Source organism: Leopardus geoffroyi, chromosome E2, assembly GCF_018350155.1.
Source record: "Leopardus geoffroyi isolate Oge1 chromosome E2, O.geoffroyi_Oge1_pat1.0, whole genome shotgun sequence".
NCBI classification, from domain to species: Eukaryota; Metazoa; Chordata; class Mammalia; order Carnivora; family Felidae; genus Leopardus; species Leopardus geoffroyi.
The window spans coordinates 16,280,403-16,301,092 of record NC_059335.1 but is presented as its reverse complement, the minus strand read 5'-3'; the positions used below and the strand labels follow the sequence as shown (position 1 = coordinate 16,301,092).

Below are 20,690 nucleotides of genomic sequence, written 5' to 3'. Positions count from 1 at the left end.
AAAAATGGTGCATATTTAGTAATAGTATCTTAATAACAAAGCAATTCAAATTCTGAAATAGCTATCAGTATATAACATGTAGCTATTTGGATGAACTCATGTTTTTATCTATTTTATTGTAATTTTGATAATAAATATTGATTTATACATTTTCTAACTTTGTGTCATCTAATATAAATATTTCATGGTGAACCACTAATTGCCCCCATGACTTAACAGTTCACAATATCCTAATAAGTGTGAAATTCATGGTATGTGATTTTTTAAAAATAAACTTAGATTATATTAGTTATTTCTTTTTTAAATTGAGATATAATTGATATATAATATTTTTAGGTGTACAACATAATGATTCAATATTTGTATATATTGTGAAATGATCACCACAATGTCTAGTCAACATCCATCACTATACATAGTTACAAAAGTTTTTTTTTCTTGTGATAAGAACTTTTTAACTCTTAGCAACCTTCAAATATGCAATACAGTATTAACTATAGTCACCACGCGGTACATTACATCCCCATGATTTATTTATTTTATAATTGGAAGTTTGTACCTTTTGACCCCCTTCACCTATTTCTTTTTAAGTTTTACTTAAGTAATATCTAAACCACATGGGGTCCTAACTTACGACCCAGAATCCAGATCTGCATGCTTCTCCAACTGAGCCAGCCAGGTGCCCCTTCACCCATTTCACCTAGATTGCATACCCCGCCTCTGGCAACCACAAGTTTGTTCTGTATCATTCATGGTTGTTTTTTTTTTTTAATTAAAAAAATTTTTTTAAACCCCAGTGTGAGGCTTGAACTCATGACCCCAAGATCAAGAGTTGCATGCTCTACCTACTGAGCCAGCCAGCTGCCCCTCTTTGATGTGTTTAGGTTTTTTTCTTTTTTTAGCTTTTTCTTATTTGAAGGCAGTCATTCTGAATTGAGAATAAAATCAAATTTAGAATGAAGAAGCCAAGAAAGATTTCTTGTGTTAGTTATTTTGATTGACCACCCATATTCTTTCTTTTTTAATATATGAAATTTATTGCCAAATTGGTTTCCATACAACACCCAGTGCTCATCCCAAAAGATGCCCACTTCAATGCCCATCACCTACCCTCCCCTCCCTCCCAACCCCCATCACCCCTCAGTTTGTTCTCAGTTTTGGTTTTTTTTTTTCAATATATGAAATTTATTGTCAAATTGGTTTCCATACAACACCCAGTGCTCATACCAAAAGGTGCCCTCCTCAATACCCATCCCCCACCCTCTCCTCCCTCCCACCCCCCCATCAACCCTCAGTTTGTTCTCAGTTTTTAACAGTCTCTTATGCTTTGGCTCTCTCCCACTCTAACCTCTTTTTTTTTTTTCCTTCCCCTCCCCCATGGGTTCCTGTTAAGTTTCTCAGGATCCACATAAGAGTGAAACATATGGTATCTGTCTTTCTCTGTATGGCTTATTTCACTTAGCATCACACTCTCCAGTTCCATCCATGTTGCTACGAAGGCCATATTTCATTCTTTCTCATTGCCCTGTAGTATTCCATTATGTATATAAACCACAATTTCTTTATCCATTCATCAGTTGATGGACATTTAGGCTCTTTCCATAATTTGGCTTTTGTTGAGAGTGCTGCTATAAACATTGGGGTACAAGTGCCCCTGTGCATCAGTACTCCTGTATCCCTTGGGTAAATTCCTAGCAGTGCTACTGCTGGGTCATAGGGTAGGTCTATTTTTAATTTTTTGAGGAACCTCCACACTGTTTTCCAGAGTGGCTGCACCAGTGTGCATTCCCACCAACAGTGCAAGAAGGTTCCCGTTTCTTCACATCCTCGCCAGCATCTGTAGTCTCTTGATTTTTTCATTTTGGCCACTCTGACTGGCGTGAGGGACCACCCATATTCTTTACACTAGAATGTTTTTCTCTAATCCTGCCTAGGGACGGATAAAGCACAATTTTACCAGGGCTTACTTAGCACTGCTTATTGGGGCATTTGTAAAGAATCCAGACCCTACTATTAATGCTAGTGAAGAATCTTCTCACACCATAATTCATGAATGTCAAATCCAGATAAATAAAAAACCCATGGCTGACTTCTAGGGAATGTCTAAGATCCAAACACTGTGCAATTTCCTTTATAAATGTTATTTCATTTGTTCTTCACAATAGTACAAATAAATATTCCTATCCAATTTTTCAGTTGGGGGACTCAGGAGTGTGACAACTTGTAAAAGTTGAGATAGCTGGTATGAGATAGGAGTCAACCTCATTTACTTCTCTTTAGCATCACGTGTCTGTGATGGTACACCTTGATACATCATTTACTAAACCTGATCTTCTTTTGTCAGAGTAGTGGTCTTTCAAATGTTTTGCTACCTTCCCCTTACAACAGTTTCAAAAACTAATGTATCCCCTTTTACATTATTGACATCTACAGTATTTTCTTTATAAGTTTAAATGATTCAAAGATACCATTGTAGCATATTTTCTATACCAATATCAATTAAACATACATAAGCTTTTTTAACGTTTGGAAAGTGTGCACTGTGCCTTTTCCTTGAAATCATTTCCATTCGACTTTCATCACTGAATTTTGTCTTAATGCAATAATTGCCTATCCTTAAAAATCTTTTACTAATCATCTTGATTTACTTCTCTGCAGCAAAAATGAAATTTTAATTTTTCCCTGTGACCAAAACAGTCTATAAGTGTCAAAAAGATTTTTAAAGATTCGGTTAATACAATTATCAGTATCTAGTAACAAATATATTTTACATTTTAATAATTATTAAACATACAAAGGGTCACAGTTTGGCCCTCATTTGGCCAAGCCCCTTTCCTTCCTGGTGAGAAATCGAGATGCAAAGACATATTCGTGTCCAGAGCGTGAAACCTCCTTTAGACCATGCTCAGGGTATCTGCGAATTTTCCACTCAAGTAGCTTCAAGGCTGCTACCAGAGTCTGTGCCTCTTCTGTGTCCAAAGCTCCCTCCCTCCATCTGCCCTCTGGAAGGTCAATATGCTGCCTATGTGCACAAGGTGGCCAAGTGGTAGCTACATGGTGAGACTAGACAGCTTAGACATACAATCTGGAGTGCCCACAAATGTGAACATGAGGCCCCTTTTTGGTGTGGGACAAAGGTGGAGATGGTTAAGAGAAGGGAGCTGGCTGGCGACTTCCACTTGTATGTTGACCCAGGTCTCTAAATGTCAGTGGCAGGTTTGCTTCCTCTACAATCTGTTTGGACACCACTGATTTTGTTAAGATAGGGTGCTTTGAATTAGGGAAGTAAATGTTGGAGGCAATGAAAAATGGTCAAAATGATACAATTTGAGTGTAGAAGTAACAGGAGTGGCTGGCTGATGCTTGGATGTGAATAGGAAGGAAAGAAGTTAAATACAATGCTTAAATTTTCATCCTGAACATCTACATGAATGGTAGTTTCATTTACTAAGATGGTAAACAGTGACTATGTAGGGTGAGGTCATGTTAAGTTTGAGATACTTGTTGAATGTTAAAGAGGTGATATCAAGTAGGCATTTAGACATGGATGTAGCTCAGTGGAAAGGTTGGCAGTTGGAGTAAGAATGTGGGAATTTCAATTAAGATGCTTTTAGCTGGAAGTTATATAATGCCCAAGTGGAAGTGGCTTTTACAATAAAGGTATTTATTTCTCCACTTGGCAAAACGTTCAGTTGGCTTAGCAGCTGAATGATTATATCAAAAGTATTTTATATCATTTATTTTCATAGTAGATACCTTTTATCAAATGCAGTTGGTTGAGTAATTGCAAAAATTTGGCTTTAGTGTGAAATCATGAAAAAATGATACATGCCAAAACCATTTGAGTTTTATCCTAAAATATTTAAATGCATATTCATTTACCTGTATTTTGATGTATCACACGGAATTTATATGACTTTCTTCTTCTCTCAAGAGCCTTCCAGCTTTTTTTAACCTAATTTTCATTGCAGCTTCTGCATGTTGGCTGAGAGAACCTAATTCTTGCAGTATCTATTTCTTGTTGGCTTTGGCACATCAGCCCACAGCCAGACATTCTGATGCCTTGAGTCCAAATCCAGAAGGGGAAGAGCATATGGGGAGGGGAGGGAATAGAAGTGATTGAGGGAGTTATACTTCTCTGAGTGAACTGTTTTGTGTAGTTTAGACTTTTAGAAATGTTAGTGTTTCACATATTAAAAGAGTAGATAAAATTAACAAATATTAGTTTTCTGTTCTTATACAACCAATTACTACAGACCCATTTATTATCTCAATTTCTGTGGGTCAGGAATCTGGGCTTAGCTGGCTCTTCTACTCAGGGTCTTACAAAGCTGAAGTTAAGCTGTCAGGTGGGCTGCAGTCTCATCAGTAGGCTTGACAAGTAAAGGGTTAGCTTCCAAGCTCTTTTAGGTAGTTGGCAGAAATAGTTTCTTTGTGACTATAGAATTCAGGGCAGTCTGTTTGGAGTGCCTGTGCGGCTCAGTCGGTTAAGCATCTGACTCGATTTCAGCTCAGGTGTTGATCTCAGGGTCATGAGTTCAAGCCCCACATTGGGCTCTGTGCTGGATGTGAAACCTACTTTTAAAAAGAATAGAAAGAAAAAATAATTTATGGCAGGTTGTTTCTTCAAAGCTAGCAATAAAGAGAAAATCTTTGATTCTCAGAGTCTCTCTTTTTTTAAAATTTTAAATGCTTATTTATTTTGAGAGAGAGTGGGGGAAGGGACAGAAAGAAGGGAGAGAGAGAATCCCAAGCAGGCTCCACACTGTCAGCACAGAGCCCAACTCAGGGCTCTTTTTTTAAAGTTTTTATTTATTAAGAAAGAGAGAACGAGTGAGTGGGGAAGGGGTAGAGAGAGGGGGAGAATCCCAAGCAGGCTCTGCATTGTCAGCAAAGTGGGGCTTGAACTCATGTACAATGAGATTATGACCTGAGCCAGAAGTTGGACGATTAACTGATTGAGACACCCAGGTGCCCTGACTGAGGCCCTCTTAAAGTGTTTACCAGATTAGGTGAGCCACCTAGTATAATTTCCCTTTCCCCCTACATAGTCAACTGATTAGGAACCTTAATTACACTTGCAAAATCCCTTCACTTTTGCCATACAATTTAACATAAAAACAAGAGTGATATCCCGTAATCTTTACCATATTCTGTTGGTTAGAAGCTGCTCATAGTCCCACCCACACTCAAGGGGAGCGGATTACTCAACAGTGTGGTTATTAGAAGTGAGAATCATGGGAGACACCCTAAATGTGTTCACAACAGCAAAGATGAAGAGAACCCTAAAACTAAACACAAACAGAAATCAAATGAATAACATAACCACAGTGAAGGGTGGAAAAAGAACTAACCCAAGTAATTCAAATGTGGTAATTTGTCCTCAGGCCAAAGACAAAAAGATCTACAAAAATAATGAACTCCAATGAGTAGGTATGCTTATCACAATTGTATGCATTAGCAATTCTGAAACTACTTAATATGTATTCCAAGAATGAGCAAATAAGTAAATATATGATGGATAATGAGAACCAGGTTTATCACTATAAGAAAATGGAGTTACAGGGGCAGCTGGGTGGCTCAGTCGGTTAAGCATCCAACTTCGGTTCAGGTCATAATCTCATGGTTTGTGGGTTTGAGTCCCGCATTGGGCTCTGTGTTGACAGCTAGGACCCTGGAACCTGCTTCAGATTCTGTGTCTCCCCTTCTCCCTACCCCTCCCCCACTCATGCTGTCTGTCTCTCTCAAAAATAAACGTTAAAAAAGAAAGAAAAGGGAGTTACAGATGTGGAAAGGAAGGTTAGAATAAACATTGTGATGTTGGATTGAAATTGGAAGTATCCATATGAACTGATTTTTTTTTTTCAGATATAAACAGGTATTTGTGTACACACACACACACACACACACACACACACACACACACGTAAATTTCCTAGCTCTGTCAGCAGAGATGGTCTAAGACCAATGAGCACACCTATTACCTAGGTATTGGTTCCTAAATATCATTCTCCACTGAAAGCAACTATAATTTCTTAGAGAAATGGTGAATTCCAGGGCCGGGGCTGAGAAAGTACAAAATGAGCCTTTACTATCTGTCAGAAATTAAGGAGATGCTTAATGAATGATGGAGACATGTCAGAAAGACACAAGAGGCCAGCTTGAAGGGGCTCCCATTGGCCAAATCTAAGAAACTTTGAGTTAAAGGGTATATAGTACTCATACCCCCATGGTCACCCAATTCATTACTCAGTGGCAACCCATCAGCCAAGATCCCTCAAGAAACCAGAATTCTCTATTTTCTCGGATTTTTGTTTGTTGATCTTGTACTCTATAACTTTGCTCAATTTGTTGATTAGCTTTATCAGTTTGAGTTCACTTGGATTTTCTATATATAAAATGATGTCTGTAAATAGAGATGGTTTCACTTATTCCTTTCCAATTTAGATGCTTTGTATTTATTTATCTTTCTTACCTAATTGTTCTGACTGTGGCTTCCAGTACTTGAATAGGATGCTCTATTCACAAAACAAGAATATCAAGATGAAAATGAAAAAGTGAGTATAGCAAATACTACTAAAAAAGGCAAATGCAAACAGTATTGAGAACGGACTAATTAGAAGCACTGAATGGGACCTGGGGTTGCTCAATGGTTTTAAAAGAGAAAATCCATCAAGAAGAAATTTTATTAATTTCTATAGATCTAAATAAAATAGCCTTGAAATGTATTAAGCAAAATTTGATGGCAATACATGGAGAAATGTCTCTTAACATGATCATAAATTTATTTACTATTTCACTTACAGAAATGGAAGTGCTAAGTTTTTAAAAATAATTAAGGCTTACTACTTCTTCTGGGGTGAGTACAATGGTGCTTATTCTGTTAATATTACTTGTATCTATATTTACATTACAAATCTAATTTCACATGTTAACATAGAAATAAATATGAAATTAATACAAAACAACAGGAGAATAAGGTAACGATATAGAAAAACATCAACATTTATAACCTTTTGTGTTAATTTTGGTATAATATTGTTAAAATACACATACTCATGTTACATACTTGCTTTTTAAGATACTCATGAAAACTGGGGTGCCTGGGTGGCTCAGTCAGTTAAGCATCTGACTCTCAGTTTCAGCTCAGGTCATGATCTCATTTTGTGAGCTCAAGCCCTATATTGGGCTCTGCAATGACAGTGTGGAGTCTGCTTGGGATTCTCTCTCTCACTGTCTCTCTGACCCTCCCCTATTCTCTCTCAAAATAAATAAACTAAAAAAAAAAAAAAAAAAAAAGATATACATGAAAATTCAGAGCTTGATTAGATTCAAAACTAAACTTTATGAATTAAACTGGAAGTCCACTCTGGAAAACAGCATGGAGGTTCCTCAAAAAATTAAAAATAGAACTACCCTATGACCCAGCAATTGCACTATCAGGTATTTATCCAAAGGAATCAAAAACGCTGATTTGAAGGGACACACGTACCCCAATGTTTATAAAGCAGCACTATCCACAATAGCCAAAGTATGGAAAGAGCCCAAATGTCCATCCACAGATGAATGCATAGAGAAGATACATACATACATACAATGGAATACTACTTGGCGATCAAAAAGAATGGAATCTTGCCATTTGCAACAATGTGGATGGAACTAGAGTGTATTATGCTAAGCAAAATAAGTCAGAGAAAAACAAATACCATATGATTTCACTCATGTGGAATTTAAGAAACCAAACAAATAAACATAGGAGAAGGGAAGGAAAAATAAGACAAAAACAGAGAGGGAGGCAAACCATAAGAGACTTTTAAATACAGAGAACAAACAGGGTTGCTGGAGGGGAGGTGGGTTGAGGATGGGCTAAATGGGCGATGGGCATTAAGGAGGGCATTTGTAGGGATGAGCACTAGGTGTCACATGAAGTGATGAATCACTGGGTTCTACTCCTGAAGCCAATACTACATCGTATGTTAACTAACTTGAATTTAAATAAATACATTAACATTTTTTAATAAAATAAAATGGAAGAAACTACAAAAATATATTGACTATAATGCTATAAAATTAAAAAAAACTAAATACTAGGAGAGTGTAAAAATGAATACATCCATCTAGCCATTTGTAGAAATAGTAATTCTTGGCTAAAAGAGAAAATAAAGATAAAAATTATAACTGATTTGACTTTCAGAAGAAAATAAAAAGGAAAAGGTAAAAAAAAAAACCTGAAGTATGATTAAATAAGCTTCAAAAAGCAATTAATAAAAACTAGCTTCAAGATATTAGTAAATATTAACAAAAATTAACAAAATATAAGTTAAAAACACATTGAAGATTAAAAGAATAGATTTTAATAAAAAATAGAAAAATTGGCAAGAATATTCAGGAAGAGACATAGCGACAGGCACAGAGATTAAGTAATTATATAATTTAGTTCTAGCAATGAGTATTCCCCAAGATTTGTGTGTTTTGTCTAGATAGAGCAGCATACTTCAATTGTAGGTTTACATCTGCCAGTGGGTGTTAACAAGCATTTCCTTTGCATTTGTGTTATTTGGTAATTTTCTTCTATGCCTAGTTTAATTTTTTTTAAGTTTATTATTTTTTTTAGTAATCTCTACACCCAACATGGGGACGAAATCATGACGCAGAGATGAATATTCTCATGCTCCACCAGCTGAGCCAGCCAGGTGCCCCATGCCTAGTTTAAATTATATTAAGTATAATAGTATGTCAGGTAACTTTTTTTTTGGTGTTTAAGTGTGTGCGAAGTATTTTTTGCTGTAATATATAGACCATAAACATCTAAACGTTTTGTTGTTAAGCTCCACACCCAACACAGGACTTGAACTCATGACCCTGAGATCAAGAGTCGCATGCTCCACCAACTGAGCCAGCCAGGCAACCCGAAACCTGTTTGTTTGTTTTTTTTAAGACTTTTATTTTTAAGTAATCTCTACACCCAGTGTGGGGTTTGAACTCACAACCCTGAGATCAAGAATCACATGCTCCACCGACTGAGCCAGCCAGGTACCCCAAAACCATAAACATCTAGAAAACAATGCACTTTAAATGAGAAGTAAAGTGCTTCACTTTCACTTGGGTTTGAATATTTTCCACCAAAGAAATTTTAAAAAAATAGATCAGTGAGAAGAGTGGCATTATCCTGTATTTTTGAAAATCTCTTTAATCTTAATATAGCTAGTATTTTATATGTGCTCTTGCATTTAATTTGCTGAGATAAATAATATGACCTCACATGTACAAATTTAAAAAATGGAGATGTATTTTAATGACCTTTTCAGATATTTGTTAATATTATTCTTTGACTATACCAAAGTATAGCAAAAGTCAACAAGTGATAATTTTTTAAAGGTTACTGTAATGTGGAATCTGGCCTTTATCTCTTTTTTTTTTTAAAGATTGGTATTAATTTTTTGTTTTTGGTTTTTCCTTTCTTTTTTAAAGTAAACTCTATCCCTAAAGGTGGGGCTCGAACTCACAACTCCAAGATCAAGAGCTGCATGCTCTACTGACTGAGCCAGCCAGGTACCTTTATCTTTTAAACTGAAATCCATTTGCCTATCTTATACTTTAATATCACCATGGATGATTTTGTAGCATCACACACTAATCATTAGGAAAATACTTGTTCAATGAGTTAGGCAGATCTTCGAAATGTTTACGTATTTCATTATATGGTATTACAAAATCACATTCATTAATATCATCAGCAATCTTGTCACAAAAGACTAAGTAGTGGAAAGCTGTCAAGTTCATGGCGACAGTTGTTTTTCAATATTCTAACTTTTGGTTTGAAAGTCAAATTCACGAAAATTACTACCAGTTTTCTTCATAAAAGCATATAATACATTTCTAGTCTAAATACATCGGTAAATAAGAATATCTTCAGTATGGATTCAACCTGGAAACCAGAGACAGCCCCTGGAAGCAAGCAAAAATGGATACTTCCTCCCAAAACCTAGCGCTAGGACAGTCATGGTCTTCCTCACTTGTAAGCCCTTTTGCATAATAAAACCTTCTTCTACCCACGTACTACCTCTGTCTCCATGAATTCATCATTTCGCAAACTTCCCTGAAGCTGACTGCTGCTGGGTCCTGCTCTGGGAAAGCAAGATTAAATCAGCAATGGTCTCTGTCAAGTCCCTTGTTCTCAGAAAGTCGGACAGATTTTAAGGGGCGAACTCCATTATTGCTGTTATCTCTAACATCCAGGCTACTGTGTAAGGAGGGTTTAAATATTCTCAGGGAATGACAGTAGAATAGTCTCCATTCCTTTATTTCAATCTCCTTCTAAGTGCTCCCTCCATCAAGTTACCTGATCTTCCACAACCCACCATCCCCACTAGGGGAAGCCAGAGCTCCTGAAAATGAGCCAGTAGTTCTCCTTCAGGCGGACTGGAGAGGTTGACTTTTCCCATTGGGCTCGTGAACATTCCTGTCACACGTAAGTAGCTGTCTCCACTTTGGTGTCTGGTAATGGCTGACTTCTTACTAAAACCACCAGGTGTGACTTCTGGCATCTTGTGAAATAGGACTCTTGACTGAAGATTTCACTACACTCGCTGTACACACAAGGTGTCTATCCTGAGTGTGTCCTCTGATGTCTGATGAGGTTTGATTTCCGACTAAAGCCTCGCCCACACTTCCTACAAATGTAAGGCTTCTCTCCTGAATGTATCCTCTGATGTCTAACAAGGTGTGACTGCCGGCTAAAGCCTTGCCCACACTCCCTGCACACGTGAGGCTTTCCCCCGGAGTGTGCCTTCTGGTGTGTGACGAGAGTTAACTTATCACAAAAGCCCTGCCCACACTCTTTGCACACAAAGGGCATATGACCCGAGTGTGCCCTCCTGTGCCTAAAGAGGTTTGGCTTCTGGCTAAACCTTCTACCACACTCCCTGCACACAAAAGGCTTTTCCCCTGAATGTGTTCTCTGGTGTGAGGTGAGGGTTGACTTATCGTTGAAGCCTCGTCCACACTCCCTGCACGCAAATGGCTTTTCCCCTGAGTGTGTCCTCTGGTGTGTGATAAGGGTTGACTTCCGGGTAAAGCCTCGCCCACATTCTCTGCACACAAATGGCTTCTCCCCTGTGTGTGACCTCTGGTGTTTGTTGAGGTTTGACTTCAGGCTAAAGCACTGCCCACACTCCAGGCACACATAAGGTTTAACCCCGGAGTGCGTCCTCTGGTGTGTCTTGAGGTTTGATTTCCAACTGAAACGGCGCCCACATTCCGCGCACGCATAAGGCTTCTCTCCTGTGTGTGTCCTTAAGTGTCTACTGAGATGTGACTTCTGGGTAAAGCACTGCTCACACTCCCTGCACACATAAGGCTTCTCTCCCGAATGTGTCCTCTTATGTCTGATGAGATGTGAATGCTGGCGAAAGCCACGCCCACATTCCTTGCAAACATAAGGCTTCTCCCCAGAGTGTGCCCTCTGGTGTGTGATAAGGTTTGACTTCAGGCTAAAACTCTGCCCACATTCCTTGCACATATAAGGCTTGACCCCTGAATGTGTCCTTTGATGTGTGAAGAGGTTTGACTTCCAAGTAAAGCCTCGTCCACACTCCTCGCACACATAAGGTTTCTCCCCTGAATGTGTCCTGTGGTGTGTGATGAGGTTTGACTTCCAGGTGAAGCCTCGTCCACACTCCTCGCACACATAAGGCTTCTCCCCTGAGTGTGTCCTCTGGTGTGTGATGAGGTTTGACCTCCAGGTAAAGCCTCGTCCACACTCCTTGCACACATAAGGTTTTTCCCCAGAGTGTTTCTTCTGGTTTTTGATGAGGATTGACATGTTGCTAAAGCCCTGTCCCCACTCAGTGTACATGTAAGGTGTCTCCCCTGTATGCATCTTCTGGAGGCTGAGCAGGTTTGACTCCCTCAAAAAGCCTCGCCCAAACTCCCCACATTTGACTGCCCCAAATCTTGAGACTTCTACACCACGCGATCCTTTGTCTGATTCCTCAAGGTCTGTCCTCTGGCCTAGGCTGGGCCCTATATCCAGCACTGTGTTGTCTTCCCTGGACCTGACTGGCTGTTCTTGCAGTGAGCTGGACAACACCTCCCAAGTGCCTCTTCTGCTTAGTCTCCTGAACAAGGGCTTGGAGTCTTCTGTCTCTTGAATATCTGCTTTGTCACTCAAGCAGGCTTGATCAAAGAGTTGTTTCTGCTGCTGTTTCTGATCTTCTGGATAGGGTTTCCCGGGACGGAGATGATTTCCTGCACAGTAACTTGAGAAGAGCTGAGGAAGATGCCTGAGCCACACATGTTGGCTGAGGCCTCGCTGACTAGAGAATGCCAGCGGACAGGGGGGATAAGGTTGAATTTCTAGCTTTGATCCTGGTGAAAAAAGAATATATTTAGTCAGAGTAGCCATAGGTAGGGTTGCCTGGGCCATTTTACTCTGCCTGTTGGTCATTCATAATATGTTTATATCACAGCATGTCTCCCACTCAGACATCCTTGCATCCATAAAAAATGGCTATTTTTCATTTGAATTTAAACATTACATTTTTAAGTACAGGAGTTAGCAAACTTGTCTAGTAAGCCAGATTCAGCCTGCAACCTGTTTTGGTATGACCCACCAGCTAAAAATGGATTTTACCTTTCTAGGGGAAGGAAGGAAGGAAGGAAGGAAGGAAGGAAGGAAGGAAGGAAGGAAGGAGAAAGAAAATGAGAGGGAGAGAGGGAGTGAGGGAGAGAGGGAAAGAGGGAGAGAGTGAGGGAGGGAGGGAGAGAGAGAGGGAGGGAGAAAGGAAGAAGAAGAAGGAAGAAGGAAAGAAAGAAAGAAAGAGGAAGGAAGGATAAAAGAAAAAGAAAGAAAGAAAAGAAAAAAGAAAGAAAGAAGAGAGAAGGAAGGGGAGGGGCAAGGGAGGGGAAGGGGAGGGGCAAGGGAGGAGAGGAGAGAAGAGAGGAGAGGGAAGGAGAAAGGAAAGGAAAGAAAGAAAAGCAAGCCAACCAACCAACCAATGGGGCACATGACTTGGAAAGCTTAAAATATTTACTAATGTAGCCCCTTACAGAAAAAGTTTTTGACCCTTGTTCTATGGCAATGTGGAAAACTCATACTAAAAACTTATTTTCACAATACCTGACAGACTACAAAGTTTAATTCCAGAAATCAATCAAAAACCTACAATAACTTGAGAAGTGTTTATTCACGAAAAATACTTAACTCCAGATAAGAAAAGTGGGAATCTGCAGCATTGTTGCCTGGAGCTGCTCTCACCCTTCCAATCCCCCAGCTTGGTTGGTGTGGTCGTTATACTAGGACAGGCCATAGAATGATCAGTGCTGCTGCTGCCAGAGGGGCAGTCACTTGATTTGAGCGGGAGGTGAAAAACCAATGCCCAGTGGAACTGTCCATAAATGTGATCTAGGTGGTAAATGAACACGGAAGGCCACGAGGGACTGCTGTCTGAGGTTCAGTCTTGGTTGGGAACAACAACAACAAAGACTGGTAGACCACCCAGAAATGTAGCAAGGGAAACCTGAAAGTGAGAGAGCCAGGGAAGGGCTTGATAAACTCTCCACACAATCCTGGCTGACTGAAAGGCTGTTTGCAAAAGCAGGGAAGATTGATGTGATTGATGCACATAACCCTGCCTGATAGAGAGGCTACAACCAAGTAAAGAGGAAAACATCAGAGGGGTCAGTGGAAAGTAAAAGGCCAGAAAAGGCTTGAAAGCTATCTGAACTTTGAGCTCCCCACCCCACACACTCATCCAGTGGCAGAGGCAGGAAGCCTTACTGGCTCAAAGTCTTTGAACACAACCTATTGCTAATGTCACAGTTCACTAAGCTCTGCAGACACAAGGTTGAAAACAGGAAGCCAGGATTAAAAATAAACACCATAATAAAATAACAAATCACGCAGAAACATCATCTTCACAGAAAAAGCATATTCCCTGTATTAAGGTTAGAAATGTTTCTAAACCAAAAACAGCAATAACATCTAGGCAGGAAACATGAGATACCAGAAGGGATACAATGCAGTATCTAAAATATCCAGTTTTCAAAGAAACAGGAAAGAGTGACCTATGTGGAGGAAAAAATGTAGCCAACAGAAACTTTGCTGGGTGGCCCAGATGTTGATGTACGAGGGAAAAAGAGCATTCAAGGCTGGTATTATGAATATAATTAAAGAACTAAAAGAAACAGTGTGTAAAAACTTAAAGTAAAGTATGACCACTTAAGAAACAGAAAATCTCAATAAAGAATAAAAACTATTAAAAAGGAGTAAAAGGAAATTCTGGAATTAAAAAGTCAAATAACTGAAATTACAAAATTACTAGAGAGATCCAACAGCATATTTGAGTTGGTAACAGAAACAATGAAGTTGAAGATAAATCTATAGAAATTACCTAAACTGAAGAACAGGTGAAAGAAAGATCGAAGAAAAGCAAAGAGCCCCAGAAACCTGTGGGACACCATCGAATAAACCAATCTATGCGCAACGAGGACACATGAAGGAGACAACAGAGAGAAAGAACAGGAAAAAAATGTCCAAAGAAATAGTAACTAAAAAGTCTGAAATTTGATGAAAAACATTAATCTGCAAATCCAAGAAGCTCAACAAACCCCAAGAAAAACATAAAGTCCTAGAGAGACACATCATAGCCAGATTGTTGACTATCAGAAAAAAAAAGACAAAGAGAAAATCTTAAAACCAGTAAAAGGAAAATGATTCAACATGCACAGGAAGAAACAGTATGATTAGTGCTAACTTCTCATCAGAAGTAATGGAGACCAAAAAGCAGTGGAGTGATTTATTCAAAGTGCTGAAATAAAGGTTAAAAAGTTAACAAGGAAGGGGACACCTGGGTGGCTCAGTTGGTTAAGCTTCCAATTTCTGCTCAGGCCATGATCTCATGGTTCATAAGTTCGAGCCTGCATTGGGCTCTGAGCTAACAGTATAGGGGCCTGCTTGGGATTCTTTCTCTCCCTCTCTCTCTGCCCCTACCCCACGTGCACATATGTGCACACTCTCTATCAAAATAAATTAAAAAAAAAAAAAAAAAAAAAAAGAAAAGCTAGCCAGGGAGAATTCTATTCTTACAAAAGTATCCCTCAAAAATGAAATTGATAGGGGTGCCTGGGTGGCTCAGTGTGTTCAGTGTCCGACTTCAGCTTAGGTCATGACTTCACGGTTCATGAGTTCAACTCCTGCATCGGACTCTGTGCTGACAGCTGGGAGCCTGGAGCCTGCTTCGGATTCTGTGTCTCCCTCTCTCTCTGCCCCTCCCCCACTCATGTGCATGCTCGCTCTCTCTCTCTTAAAAATAAAATTTAAATTTAAAAAAAAGAAGAAAAAAATTGATACAAAGATATTCACAGATTAAAAAGTACTCAGAAAGTATCTATTGCTGGCAAATGTGCCTCACAAGAAATACTAAGTAAGTCCTCCAGGCTGAAAAGAAATGACACCAGACACTAACTCAAATCCACAGGAACAAATGAGGACCATCAACACTGGTAAATATGTAAGTGAATATAAAAGACTATGTCTGTATATTTTTCTCTTTTCTTCTCTTAACTTCTCTAAAGTGCCTAAGATTATCATAAAAGGCCTATAACACCATATTGTGGGCTTTATAAAAGATCTATTTTACTGAAACTATTAACTAGATTGTGATAAATTAGATGCATATTTTAATTCCTAGAGCTGCACTAAGAAAATAACTGCAAAAACTCCATATTTGTGCCAAAAGGAAGGGAGAGGAATAAAAAAAACCATGAGACATATAAAAAACAAATAGCTAAATGGCAGACTTAATGCAATCAATAATTTTATTAAATATGAACCGAACACTCCAAACAAAAGGCAAAAAAGTTCTTAGTTACACCACCAAAAGCACAATCCATTTAAAAACTGGACACCACTAAAGTGTAAAACTTATGCTTGAAAAGACACAATTGGGGTGCCTGGGTGGCTCAGTCGGTTGAGCAACCGACTTCGGCTCAGGTCATGATCTCATGGTTTGTGAGTTCGAGCCCCATGTCGGGCTCTGTGCTGACAGCTCAGAGCCTGGAGCTTGCTTCGGATTCTGTGTCTCCCTCTCTCTCTCTGCCCCTCCCCCACTCATGCTCTGTCTCTGTCTCAGAAATAAATAAACATTAAAAAAAAATTTTTTTTAAAAAGAAAGAAAAGACACCATTAAAGAGAGTGAAAAGCCAAGCCACAGACTTGTCTTCTGAAACTTCATTTTATAGAGTGGAAAGTATGTGAAAATCGTATATCTGATATAGGACTATGTCTAAAATATATGAACAACTCTTACAAGTGAAAAAGAAGACAAAACAATCCAATTGAAAAATGGGCAAAAGAACTGAATAGCTATTTCATTAAAGAAGATATGTAATGGTTCTAAGCACATGAAAAGATCAACATCATCAGTACTAGGGAAATGCAAATTAAAACCACAGTGAAATACCACTACACATCCACCAGAATGTTTATAATCACAATTAGAGACAATTCCAAGTGCTGACAAGGATGCAGAGAAAGTGAAACTCTAACATCCTGCTAACAGAAAATGTAAAAATAGAAAACGGAAATGTAACATAGAAATGCTAATAGAAATGTATAGCCACTTTGGAAAACAATTTGCAGCTTCTTAAAAAGTTAAATGTGAACAAAGCATACAATCCAGAAATTTTATAGCTACTTATCTATCCCAAAATGAAAATGTATGCCCACATCGAGACTGGTACATGATTGTTCTTAGCAGCACTATTCACAATAGCCAGAAGTAGACACCACCCATATATCCATCAACCTGTGAATGGGTAAACAATATTGCTCTATTCACACAATGGAATATTATATGGAAATAAAAAGGAATGGATTACTGATACATGCCACAACCCGGATGAACTCAAAAACATTATGCCAGATACAAAAAGCTATATATTTTATGATACCATTTATAGAAAAAGTCCAGAAACAGCAAATCTAGAGAGACAGCATATCAGTGGTTCCCTAGGAGGAACCACTGGAAGAATAGATGCAAATGGGCAGAAAGGAACTTTTTGGAACAATGGACTATTCTAAAGTTAAATGGAAGAAATGATCATACAACAATAAACGTTTACCAAAAATAATGCAACTTACAATAAGTAGATTTTATGGTATATAAATTATATCTCAATGAAGTTTAAAAAAAACAGGAACTGTAAGACTGTGTATTTCTAAAATGTCAGTGTCCAAAAGACAGGAAAGGTTACTGAAATGATCTGTATTAAGGGAGATTAAATAGACATGACATGTCAATGTGCTACCTAAACCTGGATTGGATGTTCTGGAGAGTAAAAAAAGATATTACTGCGTCTACTGACAAAATTATAATATGAGAAGTAGATATTAGATAACATTAATGTATCAAAGTTAAATTTATTGACGTTGATAACTACCATGGTTATATGACAACACTGCCCTCCTTAAAAAAAATCTTTTAACAAAATGCACATATGAACCTACATGCACGCATATATATACATAAATATATCCACATACATCTGGAGAGGGGAGAAGGCGATGGGAGAACAAGTACATAAGATAGCACACAAACAAATGTAAAATATTAACAGGTAATTTTATGATGCTATTTTATAATAACATATATGCCATATATATTTACACACATGTGTGTGTAGAGGATATAAGATATTCTTTGTACTAATTTTATTTTTTAATTTTTATTTAATTTTGAGAGAGAGAGAGTGGCAGAGAGAGAGGGAAACAAAGAATCCTAAGCAGGCTCTGCACTATCAGCAAGCCCGATGTGGGGCTCGATCTCACAAGCTGTGAGACCATGACTTGAGCCGAAATCAAGAGTTGGATACTTAGCCAACTGAGTCACGCAGGTGCCCCTGTACTAATTTTATTTTTGCAAATCTTCTGTAATTTTGAAGTAATTTCCAAATCTCAAGTCCAAAATATATATATTGAATTGGTCACAAGAATCCCCTACAGAAAACAATGATGAAACTGGATAAATACAAGAAATAATTACTTAAAGTCACTGGAAAACACTCAAAAGCAACCAGAAACTGGTTGGAGGAGAGAGTTTACACTAAAAAAGCAATGGAAAGGGAAGGGTAAGAATTTCGTTTGTGAGTTTCTTGCTAAAGAGCACTCCTGACACACACAACCACAGCAGTGGAGAAATAGTGATGAAACACCAAAGCCTTATGGGCTCAAGGTACCAGAGGTAAGGATTCAGAGGTGGAACAGAAGCTGCAAATATGTGTTAGGGATACAAGGACATCTATAGTCTTAAATCCTTATACTAGACAAGAAGGAAGGCTGAAACGTAATAATGTTAAGCATCTATCTCAAAAACAGAAAAAGAATAATAAAATAAGCCCAAAGTAAGAAGAGAAAGGAAATATTAAACAGAAGTTCAGACATAAAACATACAATAGACATGATCAACAAAGACAAAAAGAACAACAACAACAAAAGGCAAAATAAACAGGTAAAACAGTTGTCTACGTATGAAACTCCAAAGAATATACACAGGACAAATTATTGAATTAATTAAACCACTCAACAAGGCCACTGGGTATATGATCATTATGATGAAATGAATTTTAGTTACATATTTTAACAAATAAATTATACAAATTTAGTTTGTAAAAATATAACTCTCCAAAAAAATAAGCCTATGTATAAATTTAAAGATGTACATTTACAGAAAGTTATAAAACCTACCAAAAGGTAGCGATAAAGATGTATTAATAAATAAGTGAAGGAATACACCACACTAAGAGAAAGATTTAATATTGTAAAAGAGGTCAATTTTCTCCAAATTAATATATTAATACATGTATATTAATTAATATATAAATTCAATGCAACTACAACAAAATCCTGACAGGATACTTTATGAAATCTGACAAGTTGATTGTAAAAGTTCAATGGGTAAAGCTACAAAGACACGTGAAGAATAAGATGGGAGGACTTAACCTACCAAACACTAAGACTTACTGTAAAGCTGTAGGAAATGAGGGGCGCCTGGGTGGCTGAGTTGGTTGAACATTTGACTCTGGATTTTGGCTCAGGTCATGATCTCATGTCGGACTCCAGGCTGACAGTGACAGTACAGAGCCTGCTCGTGATTCTTTCTCTCCCTCTCTCTCTCTGCCCCTCCCCTGCACACTCTCTAAGTAAATAAATAAACTTAAAAAAAAAAGAGTACCTGTAAAAACTGACAAAATCTGAATCTGATTAAAGTCTGCAGTTTATTTAATAGTACTGTACTAATGTCAACTTCTTGGGTTTTGAAATTGGAGAAAGCTGAGAGAAGAGTAGATGGGAACTTTCTGCATTATTTTTAGATTGAGACTTCTATTATTTCAAAATTAAACAGCTTTTTGAAAAGCATATAGGCAGCCCACAGACTGGAAGAAGATGGACATAATACATTTAACAAAGGATTCATTTCCAGGATTTATTTAAATACTTCTGCCAATGGACAAGAAAGAGAAAAGCAGGCAAAAGATTTGAACAGGCAATTCACAGAATTCAATGCTAATCAACCTATGAACGTTTGAAAAGATGCTCAAACTCCGTGCTAAGCAAATTAAAACTAGTGTGAGAGGCCATTTCATACCCAAAGGATGGTCAGAAACTAGAACCTTTTGTGATGGCAACCCTGCAGACTAATGAAACAATTATTGAGGGCCAGTTGGCATTGCCTAGGCCAGATGGACAAGTGCACGCTCTTTGACTCAGCTACTCTACTCCTGGGCACATATCTTAAAGACACAAATGCTTCTATGCCCAAGGACACCTGTATGATAATGTTTATAGTTGCATTCTCTAATAGCCAAAATTGGTAAAACCACAGATGTCCAACAAAATAAAATGGATAAATGAATTTTGTATTTTAATTATGCATAGACTACAATAAACACGATATAGTAGTGCAAATGAATGAACCAGAACAACCTATATCAACATGGATGAATCTTATAAACTCAGTGTCATTGAAGAGAGCAAACTACAGAAGGATATACATATTATGATGACATTAATGTAAAGTTTAAAAATATGCCAAACAACTATAGATAGTTGAGGGATTCATATTTATGAAGCAAAACAAAAAGCCATGCATAAAATTATAAATCCCTAATTTTGAAAAAACACTACTCTTTGGGCAGAGGTGTGGGATGGTATAGGGTAGAATCTGGGAAAGGGAAATAGGAACTTCAATTGTTTAGGTAATGTTTTATTTTTTAAGCTAGGATGTTGGCTCATGGGAACTTAATTTTCATTAGTGACTAATGCATTTTTTAAACTATGGGAATTGGACATGTAGAGATAATCGATTATGTTTCGCCTAAGAGAAACTGGAAAGTATCTGAAGAGTAGCAGACTTCATATCCATGGGGCAGGTACAGTTTTTAAGATCACGATGAGAGAAAGAAGCCCACGCATGAGGGAAGACTAAACATGACGAAGAAGGCAAGCCAAGTAAGAGGAAGGGAGGCTTCCTGGTAGAGGAAAGAGACAAGGAAACCAAGAAAGTCCCTCCCTCAACTGAAAATGATATTCTGGAAGGGAACTCATGCCAGGAAGACTTACCAACGACCTAGGAGACCCGAGAAGAGCTTCTTTCCTGTACCCGAGAGATGCGTCCTCCTTCCCTATCTGT

General features: G+C 38.0%; 2 protein-coding genes across 3 annotated transcripts in view; one reads left to right on the top strand and one right to left on the bottom strand.

Annotated features, from left to right (window-relative positions):
- Window positions 1–20,690, top strand: part of LOC123578207 (zinc finger protein 569) — a 322,725-nt gene that overhangs the window by 123,456 nt on the left and 178,579 nt on the right. The window lies entirely within an intron of this gene.
- The window catches only part of ZNF875 (zinc finger protein 875), a 28,247-nt gene continuing 14,322 nt past the window's right edge, over window positions 6,766–20,690 (bottom strand). Inside the window, exon 5 of one of the 2 annotated variants that reach the window (XM_045441025.1) lies at window positions 6,766–12,369. In XM_045441025.1, the coding sequence (XP_045296981.1) occupies window positions 10,607–12,369 (1,763 nt within the window). In that variant the 3' untranslated portion in view covers window positions 6,766–10,606. The remainder of the gene's footprint in view (window positions 12,370–20,690) is intronic. The other variant, XM_045441027.1, reaches the window with a different exon arrangement.